This window comes from Indicator indicator, chromosome 9 (genome assembly GCF_027791375.1).
Source record: "Indicator indicator isolate 239-I01 chromosome 9, UM_Iind_1.1, whole genome shotgun sequence".
Taxonomy (NCBI): Eukaryota; Metazoa; Chordata; class Aves; order Piciformes; family Indicatoridae; genus Indicator; species Indicator indicator.
The window spans coordinates 28,310,077-28,331,935 of record NC_072018.1 but is presented as its reverse complement, the minus strand read 5'-3'; the positions used below and the strand labels follow the sequence as shown (position 1 = coordinate 28,331,935).

At 49.6% G+C, this 21,859-nt stretch overlaps 1 protein-coding gene across 1 annotated transcript; it reads right to left on the bottom strand.

Moving 5' to 3' along the window:
• Positions 1-418: 418 nt before the first annotated feature.
• Positions 419-20,944, bottom strand: PPM1G (protein phosphatase, Mg2+/Mn2+ dependent 1G). Its single transcript, XM_054383612.1, has 10 exons — positions 20,825-20,944; positions 16,230-16,299; positions 8,335-8,420; positions 7,298-7,430; positions 5,594-6,063; positions 5,040-5,177; positions 4,045-4,279; positions 2,185-2,314; positions 1,931-2,033; positions 419-676 (listed from the first exon to the last, which is right to left on the bottom strand). Exons 1-10 carry the CDS (start codon positions 20,942-20,944, stop codon positions 473-475), a joined length of 1,689 nt encoding a protein of 562 aa, XP_054239587.1. The 3' UTR covers positions 419-472.
• Positions 20,945-21,859: the final 915 nt, after the last annotated feature.

The following is a 21,859-nucleotide window of genomic DNA, read 5'->3' as shown; positions in this document are numbered from 1 at the left end:
AAGTATTGATTGAAAGTGTACAACAGGATGAGGTGTGGCAGCAGCACCACAGCCAGATTGTTTCACAAAAACAAAAAGGGCCTTAAATAATCAGGTGCAGATTAAAAAAAACCTCAACCGTGAAAAAAGTTCTTCCCTCTGAACAGAAACTCACAGGCACAGAAATGGCAACAACCACATGGAGACAATGGGGGGGACATCGTTCCTCTAACCGCAGGGTGCTGCCTGCTGCGACTGGCTCCTGCTGCTCCAGCGCAGCTCTGCCCTCGGCTCTCTTTGGAATGGTTATGGATGAAGAGTGTGACATGCCCTTGGCTAACCAGACCCACCCCCCACCCCACCCCCAGGACACAGACAGACAAGGCCTCTGCTAAGGCTAAAAAACAGGACAAGACTTTGGGAGTCTTGAGTTCAGCGTGTTTAAGAAACAAGAGTCTGGTGAGTGCGCAGCCAAGTCCCTGCACGAGGCCAGCTACTCCAGCTTGGCTTTCTTGGTGTTCTCACTGCCGTTCTCCTCTGCTGGTGCTGCTGGTGTGGCCATGGCCTCCAGTTTCCGTTTCCCACTCTCAGCAGGCGGGTGTGTGTTACGGGGTTTGAAACTGATGATGATGCAAGTCATGTTATCGCAGCCGGTGCCATCTCCTGAGGTATCTGGAGCCAAACACTGATCCAGCAGCTGAGGGGGGACAGGACAGCACAGATCAGAGAGCCATGGACACAGCATATGAAAAACCTGAGACACCAGACCCATCCCAGCAACTATGAGTGGATTACAGTCATGAAGGCGTTTTGATTGGAAGAGACCTTTAAAGTTAACCCAGCTCTGCCAGGTTACCAAATCCTCATAAATTTTATGAGGAGTGACTGAGGGAGCTGGGGCTGTTTAGTTTGGAAAGAGGAGGCTGAGGGTAGACGTCACTGCTCTCTACAACTACCTGAAAGGACATTGTAGAGAGGCTGGTGCTGGTCTCTTCTTCCAGGTAATTAGTGATAGAATAAGAGGGAATGGCCTCAAGCTACAACTAGGTAGGTTTAGACTGGACATTAGGAAAAAATTTTTCCTGGAAAGAGTGGTCAGGCATTGGAATGTGCTGCCCAGGGAGGTGGTTGAATCTTCAAACCTGGATGTGTTTAAAGGCCATCTGGATGTGGTGCTTGGGGATACGGTTTAGGGGTGAACTTTGTAGAGTAGGGTTATTGGTTGGACTTGGTGATCCCAAGGGTCTTTTCCAACCTGAATGTTTCTGTGATTCTGTGAAACTAGATCCCGTAGCACCACATCTACACAGCTTTCAATCCCTCCAGGGATAGGGACTCCACCACTGATCTGGGCAGCCTGTTTTGGGGCTTGGGAACCCTTTTGGGGAACCAATTGTTCCTCATGTCAAACCTAAACTTCCACTTGAGGCCATTTTCTCTTGCCCCATCGCTTGTTTCTTGGGAGAAGAGACCAAGTCCCTGGCTTATGCGCTGCCAGGACAGAACGGTACAGGCTTGGCTCAAATGCTGTTCACAGCCACAAAAGGAACAGAGACTCCTTCACCTTGATAGCAAGCTAGAGGCCAGAAATACCGGTCATGGTGCAAGAGAAACCAGGTCCCACTTGAGGTATCTCTGCTCCTGTTCCAGCCAGTGCTGCAGCCTAAGTACTACCCTATCATAGACTCACACAATGGTTTGGGCTGGAAGAACCCTTTAAAGGTCAACTGGTTCAACTCCCCTGCAGTGAGCATGGACATCTTCAACTAGATCAGGTTCCAGGGGAGCCCCATCCAACCTGACCTGGAATGTTTCCAGAGGAGGGGCATCTAGCACCTTTCTGGGATACAACTGCTGAACACACAAGGCAGTGATTGAGAAGGTGGGCCAAGGCACCACACCGGGATGCAGAAACCATGTGCTGAAGACATAGTGAAGCTCTGGACCGTACCTCTTCTACAATGGAGGACAGCGGCCTTAGGACTCCATTCTCATCCTTTTGGGTGATCTTGGACTGGATAAAATCCACCACTTCCTGGCTGCTCATCACATTCCTGCAGATTGGAGGGGTTAGAAGGACAAGCGAGGGGAGCAGTCATGCCACAGTGTCCAATTATCACCCAGGGCCCTTGGGCATTCCTGAGACCCAGCTCCAGAGAAAGACCAGAGCAGTGATGTCCAGGAGGCACAACCCTCACCACTCACCAGATTCCATCACAGGCAATAACCATGAAGTCGTGGTCGTCATTTATTGTCAGTACTTTAATGTCAGGCAAGGCAGAGATCATCTGTTCTTCTGGAGGCAGATTCTTGTTGCGCTTGTAGAAGTGATCCCCTGTGGTTGAGAGATAAGTCACTTTTCCTATGACCCTGGAAACGCTGCCTGTCCCCAAACAGTGAGGAACCCTGTCCCTAACGGGCCAAAGGACAGCCCCATCAGAGCTGGAGAAGATGCTCCCATGATCAAAGGAGGCCAGGCTGGGGGTACTTCAAAGAAACTTGCTACATTTATAGAATGGTATGAGTAGGAAGAGACCTTTAAATGTCATCTAGTCAAACGTCCCTGTAAATCAGCAGAGACATCTTCAACTAGATCAGGTTGTTCCTATCCAACCTCACCCAGAATATTTCCAGGGATGTGGCATCTACCACCTCTCCATAACCTGGGCCAGTGTCTCACCACCCTCAGTGTGAACAACTTCTATCTAGTCTAAATCTGTCACAACAAGCCCTGCTAAGAACTCTGTTCCAATCTTTAAGTACCAAGAGGCTGCAACAAGGTCTCCCTGAAGTCTTCTCGAGGCTGAACAACCCCAACTCTCTCAGCCTGTCCTCACAGCAGAAGGGCTCGAGCCCCCGGCTCACTTCTGTGGCCTCCTCCAGACCACACAAGGGGAAAGGGCTTTTCCATTTCAGCATAATTTCATCCTAAACCCAGTGCCCCTTCCTGGACCAACACCAGGCCAGCAGCACACAGCATCTGACAGCACCAGTTGAGACCTGGCAACAGTGCCTGTGAGATGAGCTCTCCTGTGGTTTGGAGCAGGATTTGCAGCTCACTCCAGCACTGCTCAGTTTTGACGTGGTAACACTCAATGCTCATTCTCCAGGAGTACAGGCTGTCCAGGGCCAGGTATTTCAAGTGCCATGCTCACATCATGCTGCTAGGTTCAGGTCTTCCCAAATCCTCCACAGCGAAAGCTGATCCTCAGCTGATGAGCAGCTTATCTGAAATTACACTCTAGGGAGGGACTTCTAGGTCCACCACAAAATAGCAGGTGGAAATGCCAGTGCCTACTTGGACTAACAAACTCCCTAGTTTTTCTTCAAAATGCGTTTTTATCTCTTTACCTTTGGATAATCATTTAAATGGTTTGGTCCTTCTGCACCAGTACTTTCCACTCACACTCTCAGATGCTGCCCTTTCCTTCCCCCAGCATTCTCAGTGTCAATCACTGCCTTTTCCTTGATGCATCCCAGCATCTCCTCCACTCAGACTGTAGCCATGACCTTGTTCAGTTGCTAGCAGACATGCTCAGTGTCCTGAGCCATCAATTACTCCAACACTGCTCAGAAGAGACCAAAAGATGAGTAGAAAGAGCAGCTGGGTGTTGCCTGAAGCCCTGCAGTGGCGGGGATGGAGTCTGCAAATCAACATGCAGGACTGGCTCAGAATAAATGAGCTCAGACTAGTACCAAGTTAGGGAGGAACAGCTTCTGCAACAGCCTAACAGGAAAAAGTCCTGGACAAATGGCAACAGCCTGGTTTTGACACATTTTATGTGATGTGGTTTCTGACAACTCAACTGCTGGCACAGAGGTCTCAGGTCTCACATTTTGTCCTGCGCTGCAGACCGGTGGGTGCTAGATGTGGCCTTCCACTGAGTTTTGTGGCCATTTTCTCTTGTTTAGACTGAAATCTCACTACATCAAATACTGAGGAGGTTCTATTCATCATCCAGTTAATGACAGCTCCGTAAACTTAGCAGCTGGCAGCTGCTGGAAGCAAGGACAGCCCAAGCACACTGAAGCCAGCCATGCCAGTGTTCACCCTGTCTCGCTCACCGATTGCCCGGGAGAGGTTGAGGCCACCATTTACTCTCCCATCCATGGTGACCTTGCCACCAGCATTCTTTATCCTGGCCAGCTCCACTTCATCCTCAGGCTTGTGGTCATAGGACATGTCAACGGCTTTGCCACCTTCTGACACCACGCAGCGTGAGTCTCCAGCATTGGCCACAATCAGCTGCTTGCCCCGGATGAGGGCCACCACAGCAGTTGTCCCGCTGTCAGAGCCAGGCTGCAAGAGACAGGGGACTTTGCTGAGACTCCTTTCTCCTGCTCCATATCAGGTCAATGAGAGAACCAAGCACCAGCCACCACAGGCCCCGCAACATCCTAAACCCTGAGGCGCTGCATCTTGCCCCCTCTCATCACAAGCATGCACAGAACAGTGGAGAAAAGCCTGAGGGAGGTGTGAAGCACTGCAGGGGTGTGTTCACGAGGGGCAGGGTCAGGCAATGCTTCCATTCCTCCCTCACAAAGCACCAGTGGGGTTCAGGATTCTCCAGCGTCTAACACAACCTGCCATACCCTCACCTCTGACATGTTGGTTCCAGCCCTAGCCCAGCTCAAGCAGCCTCACTGCCAGATAGAATGTCTTTTTGAAGACAGAAGGCTGGCACCTTGGTAGCTGCAGTCCCTTTTCCAGATATCCCACATCCCTGGTCCATCTGCCAGCACTGCCACAGGCTTTGGAGCCTCAGCCTTGGCTCTGTCTGGAGCTCCAGTGCCAGCAGAGGAGTCTTGCTGCTGTCCTGTACCCTCCCCTGTCACACTAACCCCCAGCAGCAGGGTTAGCCTATTCTGATCTTAATCTGCTGCCCAGATCCATGCCCTGTCTGTCAGCTTTTTACATTGTCAGGCTGCCAGCAGCTGTGACAGCCTCAGGAGAACAAAATAGATGGTTAATCCCAATGGAGATAGCTCCTTGCTGAGTCCCTGCTAAGTGCCCCCCTTGCTCCATGTTATGCTGCAGAACACAAGAACAGGGTGTGCACCTCCTCTTTCCCCTCCATGCCTGGTAACAACATTTCCTCCTCTTCCTCCTCATCCTCCTCTGCTTCTTCAGTGTCATCTTCATCATCTTCATTCTCTGCCTCTTCACTGCTGTAACCGTCCTCATCTTCACTGCATTCCTACAAGAAATGAGAGAGAACCACAGGAGTCACACGGGACACTCTGGGTGCCCTCCCCAGACAGCTGGTCCCTCAATCCCAGGGACAGATGAGTTCAGCCCAGAAGTGTGAGATGACCTGGCATTTTCCCCCACACCTGATGTCTACCATCAGAGCAGCTGGTTCCAACTACCATAGTGAATGGAGGGATGGTGCATGCAGCAAGACCAAGGGCTATCCATGATGGCTGCTGCACAGGTGAGGGTGGTCTGAAACGATCCCAAACATTCCCATGAGATGGACTCAGGAGTACCAGCCTGAAAAACTTACTCCTAGGACACACCCAGGATGAGCCTAAGGCTCGTAGCTCAAGTACCACAGCAAGCAATGCATTCTGCCCAGCCAGAAGGCCACTCTGTTCCAGTGCTGTTTCCTACCTCACTGTCTTCCTCCTCTTCCTCAACCTCATCTGACTCATCCTCACTGTCCTCAAAAAATTTGGATTTGGCTGTGCGCTGGGGCTTTCCCGTGGAGGAGCAGGAGGGCCCGGCCTCCCCAGTGGAAGAGGTGACGGCCTCGTCACCTTTGCCTAGTTCAGGCTTCTGCGGAGCAGGGCTGTTGCCTCCAGCGCTGGCTTTGTCTGAGGTGGAGGAAATACCCGTGATTTCTTCATCTGGCTTCCCATTCTTCCTCTCCTTGTGGTCGGTAAGCTCCCCTGGGTCAGCCTCTCCATTCATATTTGACTCCCCATCATTCTGCTTGCCTGTCCCCTCTGCGGCGTTCTCCGCGGCCGGAGCTAAGGACTTGTTTTTGAGGTTCTTGGTGCAGTTTTGTCCATAACGTGTGAGAAGCTCCTCGATGGTCATTGTGGCTTCTTCGTGCAGAAGAGCAGCTTCTTCATTATCCACTACAAATGGGAAGGGGGACAGATGTGAGTACAAAGATGGTCAGAAAGCTGGACACATCACCACGGCAGCAGCTGGACAGCACATGCTGGGCCCAAAGCCGAGTTGCCCTGGCTGCAGACAGGCTCCAGCAGTGGGCAGAGGCAAAGGTGGCCATGCCTGTTCTGTGCCACCGCTTCCAGGATCTGCAAGTAGACAACAAGCATATGGTAGGGAGATGGCTCTTGCCCCAGCCATGTTCACCCAGTGCCTGTGGTCTGGGACACGAGCTGGCTGGGAGGCAGCTCATTAGGTATAAGGCTGGAGGGCAAAGAGCCCAGTACTTGTGGAGCACAGGCTCATCTGGGCCTGCAGGGGAAGCAGACAGATCGTGTCCACGTGCTGATCTGTTCATTAAAACTGCAACTGGGAAGAAGAAGTTTGTGGAGTTTGGGCCTTAAGCAGCACAGGGATCCCAACCAGCTAGAAGGATCCACAGAACAGCTTCAGGCAGTCAGTGCAGGATTTCCTCAGTGGAACAGAAGGCAGAAAAACAGGATGACCTTCCCTGACTATGGGCCTTACTGACATCCCCTTGGTTATAATTTTCTTTGCTAATTAATCCCCAAAAGAAACATCCATATCTCAAATACTCATGAAAATACAGGACAAAAAACGCAAAAAATCTCCAGTCAGCCTAAACCCCACTTTGTCCCTGTCAGCTGGAGAATGAGGGCCAACAAATTCAGCATTTTCAGCCCACCACAGTGTTCAAGCTGATGGTATCACTTTATACCTTCTCTGAGGTATTCAGCTGAGAGCAGCATGGGGTCCTGCTGTAGGGCTCACCTTCCAGCTGGCTTCATGGTCTGGCAACCACTTGCTGGTGGAAAAGCATGCTCACTTCTTAGTGAGAAAAAGAACTGCTGAAGAGACCAGAATCTGCTTCAGAGAGCTTACCCCTGAACATCACACTGTCTCGCTCAGCCCACTTCCTAGTTTGGAGGTTTCTGACACATCCCAGAACTCTACACCTCATGAATGAAATCCTACAAAACCTGAGAGACCAAATGATGCCAAATTGCCCTAGCACCAGCCTGAAGCACTCAGAGCTGCTGAGGAGTGGCACTTCAACTCCAGCTGAGATTTAGTGGAGAAGTTTGGATAAAAACCTTCTGCTGAGGGAAACCTGGCCCAGTTGCTTTCAGCCCCCATCCTGGAGCTGCAGTCTTGTCTATTTGGTGGCATCCAACTTACCATCATCTTCATCAGCAACTTTCTCCTTCTCATCTTCATCATCCTGGGGTCGCCCAGCCATCTGGGAGAGCTCTTTAATCACCTCTTCAGTGGTGAGCTTGGCATCTATTGCTAAGAAAGCATCTTCCAGGGCCTAGGGATGGACATGGATATGAGAATGTGCACAGGGTACCTGTGTGTCATGCTGTGCAGTTGAGTTTCTTCCAGGACACACCCCACACAAAACCACAGAATGGCTGAAGCTGGTAGGGACCTCTGGGGTCCACTCCGTGCAACCCCCCCAGCAGGGACACCCAGAACCAGCTGCCCAGGACCACATCCAGATGGTTTCTGAATAGCTCCAAGGATGAGACTCCATCATGTCCCTGGTCAACCTGTGCCCATGTCACCCTTACACTGAAACCTGTTCCCTGATGGTCAGATGAAACTTCCCATGGTCCATTCTGTGCCCACGGCCTCTAGTCCTGGCACTGGGCACACTGTAAGAGCCTGGCTCTATCCTCACAGCACCCTCCAGGTATTTACAGCCACAAATTCAACCCCCCGAGCCCTCTCTGCTCCTGAATGATCAGTCCTAGCTCCAACAACCTCTCCCTACAGCAGAGATGCTCTGGTCCTTCACCTTCTTGGTGGCCCTTTGCTGGGTCTCAGCACCAAGCCATGGGACACCTGATGCTGGATCAGCCATTAGTACTATAAGGGAGAATAACAACAGAGGGATTGCTTTGTGGAAGCAAGGTATGAACTAACCTCCAACCTCAATGCTACCTTCACCCCCAAAAAACAACTGACCAAAACCAGTCAAAGAACCAGTTTCCACCTTTGACTGGAAATGGGTCTGAAAATTAAGAAAAAAAATAGAAGAAAAAGAAAGCAAACCTTAAAAAGCTGGCAAACAGAAGAAGGTTTATATTTGAAAATACAATACAAATACCTGATGTACACCCCTAGAAACCAGAGAGGGAAATGACTTTGGAGGTACAGGCTTAGGTACTTAAATAAGGGCCCTCTTCTGCACTGGTGCTCACTTCTCTTACCTTTTGCAATTTGCCTTCTTTGTAGGCTTTCTGGTCTTTGATTATCTCAGGAAGATACTTGGCACAGTATAGGGCAACTTCTTCTCCTGCAAGGGAGCAGAAATCTTTTAGAGGCTGCTCCTCAGAAGCAAAATGTGTTCTTAAGCAATCGAATCCCTGAGGCAAACCTTGGGACACAAACCAGAACTAACTCCAACATGGGGAAGTTCTGCAGCTGGGGCGTTCCAGGGCTCTTTCTCACACCTCACCTCCCAGCAGGCTGCAGCTCCAAGACAGCAGAATTTGCTCATTTCCCCTGGCCAACCACAATGAGCTACTGCTCATCAGGTTTGGTCAATGCTATAAAGCTGCCCTTAGGCCCTTTTTACCTAGAAAGCTTTGTTTTCACATTTAAGTGCAGGGAAAAAGAAAAGGAAGTACTCATCAATATCTAAAGGGTGGGGGGCAAGACTCTTTTCGCTGGTCCCTGATGACAGGACAAGGGGCAACAGGCACAAAGTGGAACACAGGAGGTTCTGCCTGAATGTGAGGAAAAGCTTTCCTGTGAGGGTGCTGGAGTCCTGGAACAGACTGCCTAGACAGGTTGTGGAGTCTCCTTCTCTGCAGAGATTCCAAACCCTCCTGGACATGATCCTGGGCAACCTGCTCTGGGTGACTCTACTTTAGCAGAAGAGTTGGACTAGACACCCCCCCATCATGCTGGGATTCTGTGAAAAGGGAGGCTTTTGGTCAATGTAAACATTCTCAGGGCATCAGCAACACAAAAAGCATGGTGTTTTCTGGTGTGTGTTCTAAACCAAGCAAAATACAAAGCCACAGCCTTGAGAGAAACCTCCCAGGAAGGTGGAGTCTTGATTAGCAAAGCAGCCATCCTGGTACAGGAAAGGGAGGCGTGTGTGGCATGGCATGAGTGAATGGTGGTCAGAACACCAGACTGCTGGGCAGTGGTTTAACAACTCAAACCAAGCACCACTCCTAGAGCAGCTAGAAGATTTTTTTAAGAGCTGGGAAGACTCCAGAGCTCAGTCATGAACACTGTCAAGTACAGAGCACAGGAGATGTGTTTTGGGACCATGAATCATAGAATCAAGAAGGCTGGAAGAGACCTCAAGGATCATCGAGTCCAACCTGTCACCCTACACCTCATGCCTATCTAAACCATGGCACCAAGTGCCACATCCAATCCCCTCTTGAACACCTCCAGGGATGGTGACTCCACCACCTCCCTGGGCAGCACATTCCAATGGCCAACCACTCTGTGAAGAACTTTCTCCTCACCTCCAGCCTAAACCTCCCCTGGCGCAGCTTGAGACTGTGTCCTCTTGTTCTGGTGCTGGTTGCCTGGGAGAAGAGACCAACCCCCTCCTGGCTACAATCTCCCTTCAGGTAGTTGTAGACAGCAATGAGGTCTCCCCTGAGCCTCCTCTTCTCCAGGCTAAACAGTCCCAGCTCCCTCAGCCTCTCCTCACAGGGCTTGTGCTCAAGGCCTCTCCCCAGCCTCGTTGCCCTTCTCTGGACATGCTCCAGCAATTCAACATCTTTCCTAAACTGAGGGGCCCAGAACTGGACACAGTACTCAAGGTGTGGCCTAACCAGTGCTGTGTACAGGGGTACAATGACCTCCCTGCTCCTGCTGGCCACACTATGCCTGATGCAGGCCAGGATGCCATTGGCTCTCTTGGCCACCTGGGCACACTGCTGGCTCATGTTCAGGCGGCTGTCAATCAGTACCCCCAGGTCCCTTTCTGCCTGGCTGCTCTCCAGCCACTCTGACCCCAGCCTGTAGCTCTGCATGGGGTTGTTGTGGCCAAAGTGGAGGTGCCATTAAGAGAGGAAGAAGGTTAAACAGAATTAAGGGATCATGAATTCTGTAGTTCAGCTCAGTAAGGGGCACCAGAAAGAACAATGCAACTTGTAAGATCAGGCTAGTAGTTGAGGTTTTTATGTGAGAGGCAGAGAACTGTATAAGAGATGGGAAGCTGTGAGAGGCAAAGGAGCAAAGAGGCAGCAAGATTTGAGAGAAAGAAAGAGCAGATGGGACTTTCCAAATGTGCTTGCAGAACAGAGATCAAGTGGCCACTGACAATGGACAGAGAACTAGTTGCTGCTAAATAGCCCTGCAAAAGTTCAGTGCTCCAGGTCTAGACAACAAAGAGCCTGAGCTTCGCTCTGACCGAGCTGTCAAAAATTACAGTGCAGGAGAAAGAAGGGAGGAAAACAAGTGATGTAAGAGAGCAAGAGGAATCACCTGAGCATTTTAATGAGAGCTTTAAAAGGAACATCAGCATGACCTGACAACCACAGATCTGTCAGAGAACTAAGAGACTGGCTGGACCTTACAGGATCTCAAATGAGGACAGACAACTCATGCCCATTGACATGGGCATATGGAAGCAGACCTTGCCAGTCCAACTCAGTATCTCCTCTTTAAGGTACTGTGATTTTGGCTAATAAAACTAAGCATGCTGTGGTAACTGATGTAGGCGAGGTATAAAATATCCATGTATGGAATCCCAGAGTCCTTTTGGTTGGAAAATATTTTTAAGATCATTGAGTCCAACTGTTAACCCAGCACTGCCAGGTCACCACTAAACCATGTCCCTCAGCACCACATTTACATGGCTTTTAAACCCCTTCAGGGATGGGGACTCCAGCACTGCGCTGGGCAGCCTGTTCCAGGCCTTGACAACCCTTTTGGGGTTGTCCAACCTAAACCTTTCCTGGCACAACTTGAGGCTGTTTCCCTCTTTTTGTATTGCTTTTGTTTTGGGAGAAGAGATCGAACCCCACCTTGCTCCAACCTCCTTTCTGGGAGTTGTACAGAGCAAGAAGGTCTCCCTGGAGCCTGCTTTTCTGCAGGCTAAATGACCCCAGTTTCCTCAGCCACCCCTCAGAAGACTTGTTCTCTAAATCCTTCACCAGCTTCGTTGCCCTTCTTTAGACATATGCCATCAACAAAATGTCCTCCTTGTAGTGAGGAGCCAAGGAGAGAGTGACCAAAGGGCACCCTTGTCCCTGCCCAGCAGGGTCTGTAGACAGGGCAGCAGAGCTCTGTGTGATCTAGCTACTAGAAGCAGCTGACAGATCTAATAATACCAGCACAGACACCTGATCACCCACCAGATGGAAAAGATGACCCAACGTTGCAGTCTTCTTGCCACAGCTATAGACAAGGGTTTTTTTTCACAGCAACAAGGAAGCTTGATCTGAGCAAGCCACCACAGCTTTGCAGCCTCAGTCCCAGTACAGCCCTGTAAGCTGGTGGGGCAAAGGACTGGAGCACAGCCTGTGGGAAGAGGCTTCCTATGAGCCTGGCAGCATTGTGAAAAGCAAAGCAGCAGAGAAAGGTCCTGCTCTGTCACCAGAGAAGCAGGCAGCCAGCCCTGATATGAAAGGCTCTCGCAGTGAAACAAGAGGGACGCTGAGGTTAAATAGTGACCTATGAACGTTCAACGTGCCTGATTGCGGCTACCCAGAAACAAACTACTGCAAGAGGAGAAACCCTTGCTGCTTCCTGTGCAGCTCTAGCACAAATGTCACAACAGACACTGCTGCTGCAGACTGATGAAGCTTCACATGGGACCCTTTTCTCAGTCTATCAGATGTCCCTCCATCAACTTCAGCTCATCTTCAAACCAAGCCACCCTCTGTGAGCTGGTCGTGGTGGTACCGTTTCCCTGCTCACAGGATACAAAGTGCTCAATTACAGCATTTTAACCAAAACATCTGGAAAAACAAGATTCTCCTTTGGAGTCCTCTGAGTGAGGAAGATGATGCATCAAAACAGGCTCTCACAAAAGGCAGCTCACAGACCACAGCACAGTCCAGAACACAGACTTCACGTCCAGCTGCTTGCACGGCAACCCCTGCGAGCCCCATCAGTTCTAACAGCTGAGTCAGGAACTGAAAGCACATTGCTGCTACACTGGCCAGAGAAACTGAACTGGCTCAAGCAGTTCACCTCTTACATGGAAACTTGACCTTCTGGACCTTTTGCAGCAAGAGACCCACCAGGTTTCTGTCACTGACAAAGCTATTTGAGACTGCAATAGAAAAGGTCTGCTTTGGGTCCTGACCTGCATGGAGTGCATTCTGTGTCCCAGATCTGGCTGCAGCTCAGGTGCCATCAGCATAATTACCTGCTGGACACTAATTTCTGCTTTCAGTTCACTGTGTAACATGCTCCTGGATTTAGCTACATTTATGCCAAAATCCACCCATCCTCCACATTTTATCAAGCTCTCATCTTCATTAACTATCAAGCATCCTCCCTCTGAGGACATCAGCCACATGGCTGAAGACCCAGATCATTCTGAAAGCTGATTTAGACATCCCAGTCCTGCCTGGTGGTCTTCATCAAGGTCCCTCCCTGCCCATTCCATGAAGGATCAAAGGCTTCAGCCCCATGGTACTTCTGCCCTGTGACATGGAACTAGGGAGATGATGTGCAAACTCACCCTCCACAAGGCTGAAAGTAGACTCCACTCCAAGATTTGATCTGTGTTTAGACACACACCATTTATATATAAATTAAAGAAAGCTTAGAGTCAATTAACAAATACAATAGAACTATAGAATGGTTTTAGGTTGGAAAGGACCTTAAAGATCATCTAGTTCCAACCTCCTGCCATGGGCAGGAACACTGCCTACTAGACCAGGTTGCTCAAGGCCTCATACAATGTGGCTTTGAACACTTCCAGGGTTGGAGTCTCCACAAACTTCTCTGGACAACCTGGTTCCAGTGTCTCACCACCTTCACAGAAAAGAATGTCTTTCTAATATCTAATCTAATTCCTATGGATTAAAATACTATGTCAGTAGTATTAAAATAGTATGTCAATACTATACATTTTGGACTTGGCAGTGCTAGGTTAGTGGTTGGACTTGATGATCTTGGAGATCTTTTCCAACCTTAATGATTCTACAATATTAAACCTAGAGTATTAACTCCCATTCTGAGACAATGAGGGAGACAGAATGCTAAGGCAGATCACAGAAGGCAAGAAGACAAAGAAGATGAGAGATCCACTGATCTGCACACAAACTGGAAAGAAGTGACAGCAGGGCTCACTGTACTCAAACTAAACACTCTGGTAGGAGCAAAAAGAAAAACCTCACCAGGTTTGCCCATGGAGATGGTTGAGGCCCCATCCCTGGAGATATTCAAGGTGGGGCTTGACAGGGCTGTGGGCAGCCTGGTCTAGTTGAGGATGCCCCTGCTTACTGCAGAGGGGGTTGGACTAGATGACCTCTGGAGATCCCTTCCAACCCAGACCATTCCATGATTCTACGATTCTCACAATGATAACATTGAAAAGGGAGAGCTACCTGTCAATGAAGACACTTATTGAGGGAAAATTAAAAGAAACAACAAAAAGGATAAATCAACAGATATAGATCACGAACACTGTACTGGAGGTGCAGAGCACCCAGATACCATTCTTGGAGATGTGGGGGCAGGAAAGCCAGAGAAAGTGAAAAGGAAAACTGGGGAAAGCCAAAAACCAGCAGTATCCTTCAAAAACTGAAAGTCTTGTCCATAGGGGGAAAACAAATAAAAGCTGTTGAGCCAAATAGGAAGCTAAATATGAACAAACCCCCTTCAAATCCCATATTTTTTTTCATATAGCAGAGTAATAAAACCCTCTTCCAGCTCATCTGGAGTAGGAAGTTTACTGGAGAGTATGGTATAAATTTTTTTGCACTGCCAGCTAATAAATCTTAGAGGGGTTCCCACCCTAAAACCTTCTTTTACATGGCACAGATCTGAGAAATTGTTTCAAACTAAAGAAGTAAGGCATCAATAAAATCATACAAATGTAGGGATGAGCAATAGTTGTTCTTCAGAGTCAGGGTCAACTATATCCATACCCTTATGGATAAGGTTTGTTTAGGAAAAGCTGTAGAGGTTCAATCACTGGAAAGCTAAAATAGGAGTTGGTAAACCTAAAACACAAGCTGGAGTCCCATAGCAGTGCTTTGCCATCTTGATTAATGCCTTCCTCCAATGTCTATCTTGAATCCACTGTATTTAAAAAACCTAAACACATTACTTCATGTCCTGCACTAACAGGAATGTCGTAGGAGTGTCCAAGCTCTTCCCAAAACCCAACAGATGAAATAGACCTTCATGTTAGCTGAGAAACTACACTGATCTTGAAGAATGGATGTGTTTTGATATTATTCATTCTTGACCAGCTTTTGCTCAGTGCTACTTCTTTTCACATCTCCTAGATGCTTACAAACAGGTCCTGAGTTCCTGCAAGAAATAATATAACGTTGAAGAGTTGCTAAATCCTTCTCTCTTTTTTCCTTTGTCCTCCTCTGCCTTTCAGAACCAACCCATCAGCCAAAGATAATCTTCAGGATATCAGTAGTTGTTCCACCCAGGTCTCTGCATGCTCTAAGATGAAATTCAACCAGAAAATAATTTCAAAATGTTAAATCTAAATGCTTTGGAGTGAGACTAATCTTTTGAAGAGCCCCTAAGCAGCTTATCTACTCAGGCTGAGCTTTTTAATAAGAACTATTGAATAAAAAAGGTCTTAAACACCTTTTTACTTATTGGCAGAATAAGCTAACTCAGTTCTGAAGAGAGAAACTGCAACTGTGACCTTCCACTTGAATCTGCCCCATTATTAGAGAAATCAAAGGTACACATATACCAAAAAGTAAACTAAAAAGCCTCAGAGTGGTGGAATCTGGCTTCACAACACCACAGACCTGCTGTCTGAACAGAGCCAACAGCAGAGATGGTAACAAATACCATTAGAAGATACATGGATACATATGGTAGCATGGGCAGGGGTTAAATACACAGCAGAGTTCCAAACTGGTCAAATTTTTTTTTTTCCAAAGAGCAAGAGGAAACAGGCACTTTAGTTGATCTACTCCATATAGAGTTTCAAAAAGCTTTCCAATACATCACCAGATGTTTTACATACTGAGCTGGCATGGGAAAAGCAGCAAGTTGTGATAGAAAATGGAGGGTGACCACTGAGAGAACTCCTGGAGGACTGATGTTGTCCAACATCTACAGAAACAATCTGGAAAAGAGGGCATCAAGAAGTGATGGAGCATTCATGATGATCAAAACTAAAATCAGGAGGATCTTGTGCTTTCATGTGATACTGGCAGATGAAACTCCTCACTGACAAAGACAGGCATGTGGGTGGACTCAAACCAACTCTTGCCACCTAAAGAAAGATCTGGAAGAAACAGGGGCCAGAGCTCTAGAAATGTCTCCTTATAGTTTATTGTATCAAAGCAGCTCATGAGCTGATAGGGATTGTTAGGAAAGGAACCGAGAAAGAAGCAGAAAACAATGTCATGGTAAATTCAGGGTGTGTCTGTAGCCTGAAAGTCACAGGCAGCTCCAGTCAGCTTCACTGAAAGCATGTTGCAGAGTTACACTATGATGTAAGAAGACAAATAATTGTATTTGTCACAGCTGTGGGACAATATGATGTTTGGAATCTGTGGCTACGTCCACTACCAGCAGCCAACTGAATTCTATGGCCCAAGCAGTGTTTCTTCAGTCTTTCCTCAGAAACCCAGTTCTGGCAATTACCAGAACACACTGACTGGAGCCAGGTCACTGGTCCAACCTCATGTAGTTTTTCTTACCACCACTCTTCTGTGACTATTCTGTGTAGCTTTTCCACCATGAAGATTCATTCCTAAAACATTTAGATGATGCAATGCCAATCTTATTTCCATTTCCTATCAGCCCGTGACCTTCCTTCTAGAAACCCCAAGAAACTGTCAGAACCTCAATGGTGACATCTATCAAACTAAATGCTTCTCAAGAAGGACCAGGATTTCTAATGATTGGTAGGTGCTTCCCCAGAAGAGTCAGGCTGAAGGGCTCTGGGGAGCAGAGCAGATGCCGTTACCTCCGTGTCCATCGTAGACGGAGAACATGGCTGTTTCGCTGTCCAGCTCGGGAATGCAGTTGTGAGCATCCTGAAAGAGAAAGAAGTCTGCAGTGAGATGGGCTGCACTAAACCTCACAGAGAAGTGGAGAAAGGAGCAGGGAAGCTGAGCAGTGACATGAGGATTCTGGAAGCTGGATGGATAGCACGCACAGAACGAAAGCCACCTCTCATTGTCCAAAGCTAACACAGTGAGCACAGTTGTCGAAGAGGGGGCACAGATCTTTGTTGTTATGGTGCTCTCAGTGCTGGAGCAGGAACCCATCCTTGGTACCATGTACAACTCTTGGCACCTATCCTTGTCACTCAATACAACTCTAGAGTCGCTCAAGGTAGGGTCAAATCCCTCTGCTCTCTCAAACGTAACTGACCCATGGTCACCTATGGAGTCTGGCTGTTCCTTCAGACACTCTCTTCCTTGTTCTTGCCAACAAGAGCCACATAGCCTGAAAAGCCATCCCAGTGCATTGTCAAAGCCAGAAGGTCAATAGGGAGCCTCCTGACCTCATGCCTTCAACCAGCTGTAGCTCTGCCTTTGCCTGTCTTGGTGAACATAGCCATGGATGGCAGCAGTTTTCTGTCCAAGCAGCCTGGAAGGACATACCACAGCCTGGGCTGCAAAACCTCATCCTGGGACAAAGGCTCCTTTCTGCTGCTCTTGCCATGTAGGATGCTCCAGGAAAGTGCTGCTGGCCTCAGGCACAGCTACCTGACAGTGAGGTGAAGAGCCTGGCCTTGCTTAAGTCTCTTCAGAAGTGAACCAAAGGACAAGAACTAGTCAACTAACCACAAAAAATCCAAAGTGCAACCCCAGGTGTTATTTCCTAAGGCCAAATGTGCCCCAGGGGCATTTTGGACGTAAATATGAAACTGCACCTAGCCTTTCCCTGAGCATGCTCCCAAAAAACCACCAGCAACATACATACTACATACACTGAGCAACCTTTCTTTCTCCAAGATCTCTCAAGAGCAGCAAACTCTGAAGAAGACACCACCCAGATTTCACAGCCAGGTATCAGACCTTTTTCACCCAACTTGGCTATTCTAGTGCAAAGAATCAATGCATTGGCTGAATCTTCCTCTCAAACCCTTCCCCTGCCCAACTCATCTCCTGATATTCCTTAAAGCTCAAGTCCTAACACACCAACTGGTCACACCTGGTCACACCCCACATGCTTTTGTTCAGGAACAATCATATAACGCTTTACAAAACATGATCTTGTCTCTCAGCTGTGGTTCAAGTTCATCCCCTTGAAGTTAAATGTGCTACAGGTGCCACAAAACACTGTGCTGACTCTGAGGCAGCTGCCTCAACCACATTGTCAGCCATAACCCAAAGTTCTATACCAACACAGCTACCTCTGCTGCACAGTCAAGCAGTTCTGAAACTCTTCTACTTTACATTGCAGAACTCCATGGATAAAAACTCTTTACGTTTTGGGGTCCCACAATCCTTTAAGAGAATTCTGTTCCCTGCAATGCCTATCAAGCACTAAGGAGAACAGAAAAAGAGAGGTTCTAGTTTATGCAGAACTTTGTGCAGTGAAACCAAGGTCCAAGCAGGCAAGCTAAAATCATAGCTCAAAATGAAAAAATAACTCTGGATTACTCTGGAGGAATGTAACCAGCATGTTCACTGGAGGCAATGAATGAAAATAGGAATGAACGGAGAAGCAGCATTCTTCTGCTCACTTTTCAGAGCGTTTTCAGAAGCCAGTGAGACAGCAAAACCACCAGGAATTAACTGGGGTAAGTCCCAGGTGACTAAAGAGCAGTTTAATTAGAGCAAGTGATGCAGATGCTGATGGGGAGGAGACCCACCACTGGAAGCAAGAACAGTCTCTACTTTGTAGAACTCTCACCAAACCTCATCTTGACCCTGGAGAAGGGTATTGAGTCAAGGAGTGTGGACAAGCAAGGCTAGCACATGTTGGGAAGAGATGGTTCAGCTCTCATGCTGCACTCAAGACTTGTTCTGCACCAGTAAGCTAGACTGTGCACCAGTCCTGGTGTTTTCAATCCTACAAGCGGGTCAGACAACACCCAAGTGACCACCCTGTGCTACCAAGCTACACATCTCCAGTCCTAGAAGCTACCTGCAGTGACTCACATCCAGGTAACCACAATCTCAGGCACTTCCAAGAGCTCAACAAAGGCCAGACACCAGCTTCTTGCTATCTATCAAGGGTGGCTTACTATAGCAGCACTGAAAAACAGTAGTTTTGAAACATGAAACTCAGATGAAATTAGCAAATGAGTTAAAGCTGAAGGTTAAAAATGACCAGTCTCCACATCTGCAACCCAGTTCTTGGATTTTTTGAGGCAAGGGCTTTTTTCATGAGACCAGCAGTGAAATGAGGCTGTACATGGGGATTGGTGGTGTCTTATCATGAAGATACCATCAGAAGAGCACAGAAGCCTCATCCAACCACCTCCGAAGTCACCTCTTGCACATCTCACTATTCCAGAGCACTTCTCTGCACCACAGTCCTGTCTTCAGCTTCTTCCCTTGCTTGCTCACAGTACCTTGGATCCTGCATCTGTCTTAAACCTTTCCTCACTCACAAAGCAACCTCTCTGGGCTTTAATGGGGTTATTCTTCAGCATCTTGCATTCCTCCCTCACCTAGGTGCTCTTAAAACACAAGTTAAAGACAATAGAGAACTCCTGCAAACAAATTCCACTACCCCAAATCCCACCTACTACCACTTGTACATACTCTGACTGGCTTCACTAAACACAAAAATAAAGCCTTTGCTCAGAAGTTTCTCCAAGCCTCACAGAAGAGTGAAAATACAATTAAACATGAAGAAATGGAAAACACTCAAACCAAGAGAAGACCACACAGCACTGGAATGACAGAAAATGTACTACAACTTCTGCTGAGCTCTATGTGGAACGTGTCTCTCTCCCATCTCTCCCACAGACTCAGAAGCAACGTGCAGCAGGTTCTGCTTGTGACATACACACTCCTGCCATCTTTTCCTTTCTTGTGATAACCCACGTTTCTTGGACAACACAGCTAAACCATGTTCACACCAACAGCCTCAGCATTGCTCCTACCAGCAGGGAGATAAGCCAAAGATCAGCCTTCGCTGGTGCAAAAAACACAGCTGCAAGCTCTGGGTCCCATCCAAGCTCTGTGAAGGTCAACAGCAGCAAGAACGAACCTCAAATAGGTGAGATCATGAACCAGTGTCCCACCCTGCAGGGAGCTACTTTATCCCACCAGCATTATAAATGGTACCCAGGGTGCCAGAGCACTGTCTGCATTCAGCTTCTGACAGAGGAGCTAATCACCTTGCAGAGATTACACTGCACATCACCTCCATGTTACAGCAATGTCTGTGCCACCACTTCACCCCTCCAGAGGTCACCAGGATGGACCAGTTGAGACACTACCAGTCACAGCTCAGCACAGACATACCCTGAGTGCACCAGTCCTCCTGCCTCTTGTGCTCTGGAACCCAGAGTCCAGGGTTTCACAGAGACTGGATGCACACAGAAAGGAGGAAACACCTGGAATCACCATGCTGTCAGCAGTACAGCTGCTGTGACATTACAGTAGCAGTAAAGCATCTGATAGCATGGCTCACCAACCCATGTTTGCAGAAAATCCATCCCTGACAGTCAGGATGGGATGTTCTCTCCAGACTAGCCAAAGGGATGCAAAAAAGGGGCTGCTTTACTGCATTCAGAGCCAATGTACCCCGGGGGGAACTGCTGGTACCCTTATGTGATTTAGCCCATTTGCTGGCTGCCTAGAAGGGAAATAAACCAGCACATTAATGGTACAGAGGGCACCTGAATTCACATTCAAGGAACCAGTAACCACTGGCAAGGCAGAGAAGTCCCAGCAGCTTGACAACGTGGTTCGAACAGATTTCCCCCTTCATAGGGATGAGCATGGACAAGCACCCAGCTCCTGCAACCTGAAACCTAACTTATGATAATTCATGTGCCTTGTAATGGGCCTAATGGGAAGGTAAAGCCAGGCCTGGCTACAAGTGGCTGAGAGCAGCAATGAGTTCCTCCAATAAATCTGCCTAGAAAACAAATAAGAACAAGAGAGAAAGACTGACGCTTCATTTTTGCCTGAAGGGTAAAGGAGAGATTCTGCCTGAGGATTCTCCATCTGCGGTCACACTGTGCTCCATCCCAAGTGCTTCACTGTCCTTCCCTCCGCTGTTCAGCCCTATAAGGTTTTTCCAAGCTCTGTGTGTCGGGAGAAGAAAACTCACCGTGCCCTTATGGCGGGGTGCCTCTCCCGCAGCTCATCGTGGCAAGCAGCAGCCTACGGGCATTCCAGCATGGCCACGGCAGCACCAGGAGCTGCGGCCCCTCCCCACTACGCGGCCTTAGCGCCCCGTGCCCGCGGGAGAAAAGGAGCGACCGCCCCCCGCCCATGTCCCTCCAGCGGGCGCAGAGCACCGAGGAAGGAGGAAATCTCCCCGCCGGACGCGTAGCTGGAGCGGCTGCCTGTGCCCAGGACCACCACCGGCGCTCCCACCTCGGTGGAGCGGCGGCGCAGGGCCCGCGGCTGGTGCCCCGCTCACCTCCATGGAGACACGCCAGCCCTGCATGGCGCTAAAGCCGAAGTGGAGCGGGCGCGGCCCAAGCCCAGCCCCGTCCCCGGAGCTCTTCACCGTGTTCGGCTGCGACAGGTAGGCGCCCATGGCGCCTGCAGTGGCCTCCGCCGGCGGACCCGGTCCCCGGGGCGGCGGACCCTGCGCGGAAGAGTGGTGGCAGGAGCGGCGGCAGCAGCCGGGCCGCGCTCGGCCGGACCGTACCGGGCGGCACGGGAGGGCACGGGCGGCCCGGCACAGGCGGCAAGGTAGCGCGGGCGGCGGAACCTCCCACCGAGCGGAAGTCGCGCGGCCGGAAGCGCGGGCTAGAGAGTCGCCGCGGGGGAACTGCGCTCAGACCGCGCGGACGCAGCGCAGGGACCGGAAGCGCCTACCATTGAGAATAGCGACGGCTAGAGTAGCACCCATTCAGGAGTGCGCCCCGCTCGGTGGCCACTCCTCCCGCCCAGCCAGCTCGCGAGCCCCGCCTGGGCTGCCCAGCGTAGCTTTCAACTGCCCGACAGCTCTCTCCGCCCATCGCCGCGGGTTCCCCCACGCCGGGACAGACGCACTCCGAGGGCCAGTTTGCCATGCTGCCCCGGGCAGCCACGCTCCGAGCACGATCATGCTGCAGCGGGGAGGGGAAACAGGGAATTCGAGACCAGCGGTACCACTGGCCGCCTGTGGCGTTAGATGGCTCAAAGCTCGGCCGAGGCGGCAGACCCTCACACAGCGGGTGCTCTAGCGAGAACAATTCACCTCGCAATAATCCCTGCCTTCACAGTATAAGGGCCCCGGCCTGCCTACACTACCTAATAAAAATTCAGCCCCGCCCACTAGCCAATCAGAGTAGGCTGATGGCCCCGCTCTCCGACTCTCATTGGCTAAGCGGCCCCGCCCTCTCCGCTCAGCGAGCGCTCGGGCGCCCCCTGTTCTCTGATGTCCGTTGGAGCTCCGCCCACCGGCCAATTCGCGGAGGCTGACGCCACGCTTGCGGCCTTTGATTGGCCTTCGTCGTGCAGGCTC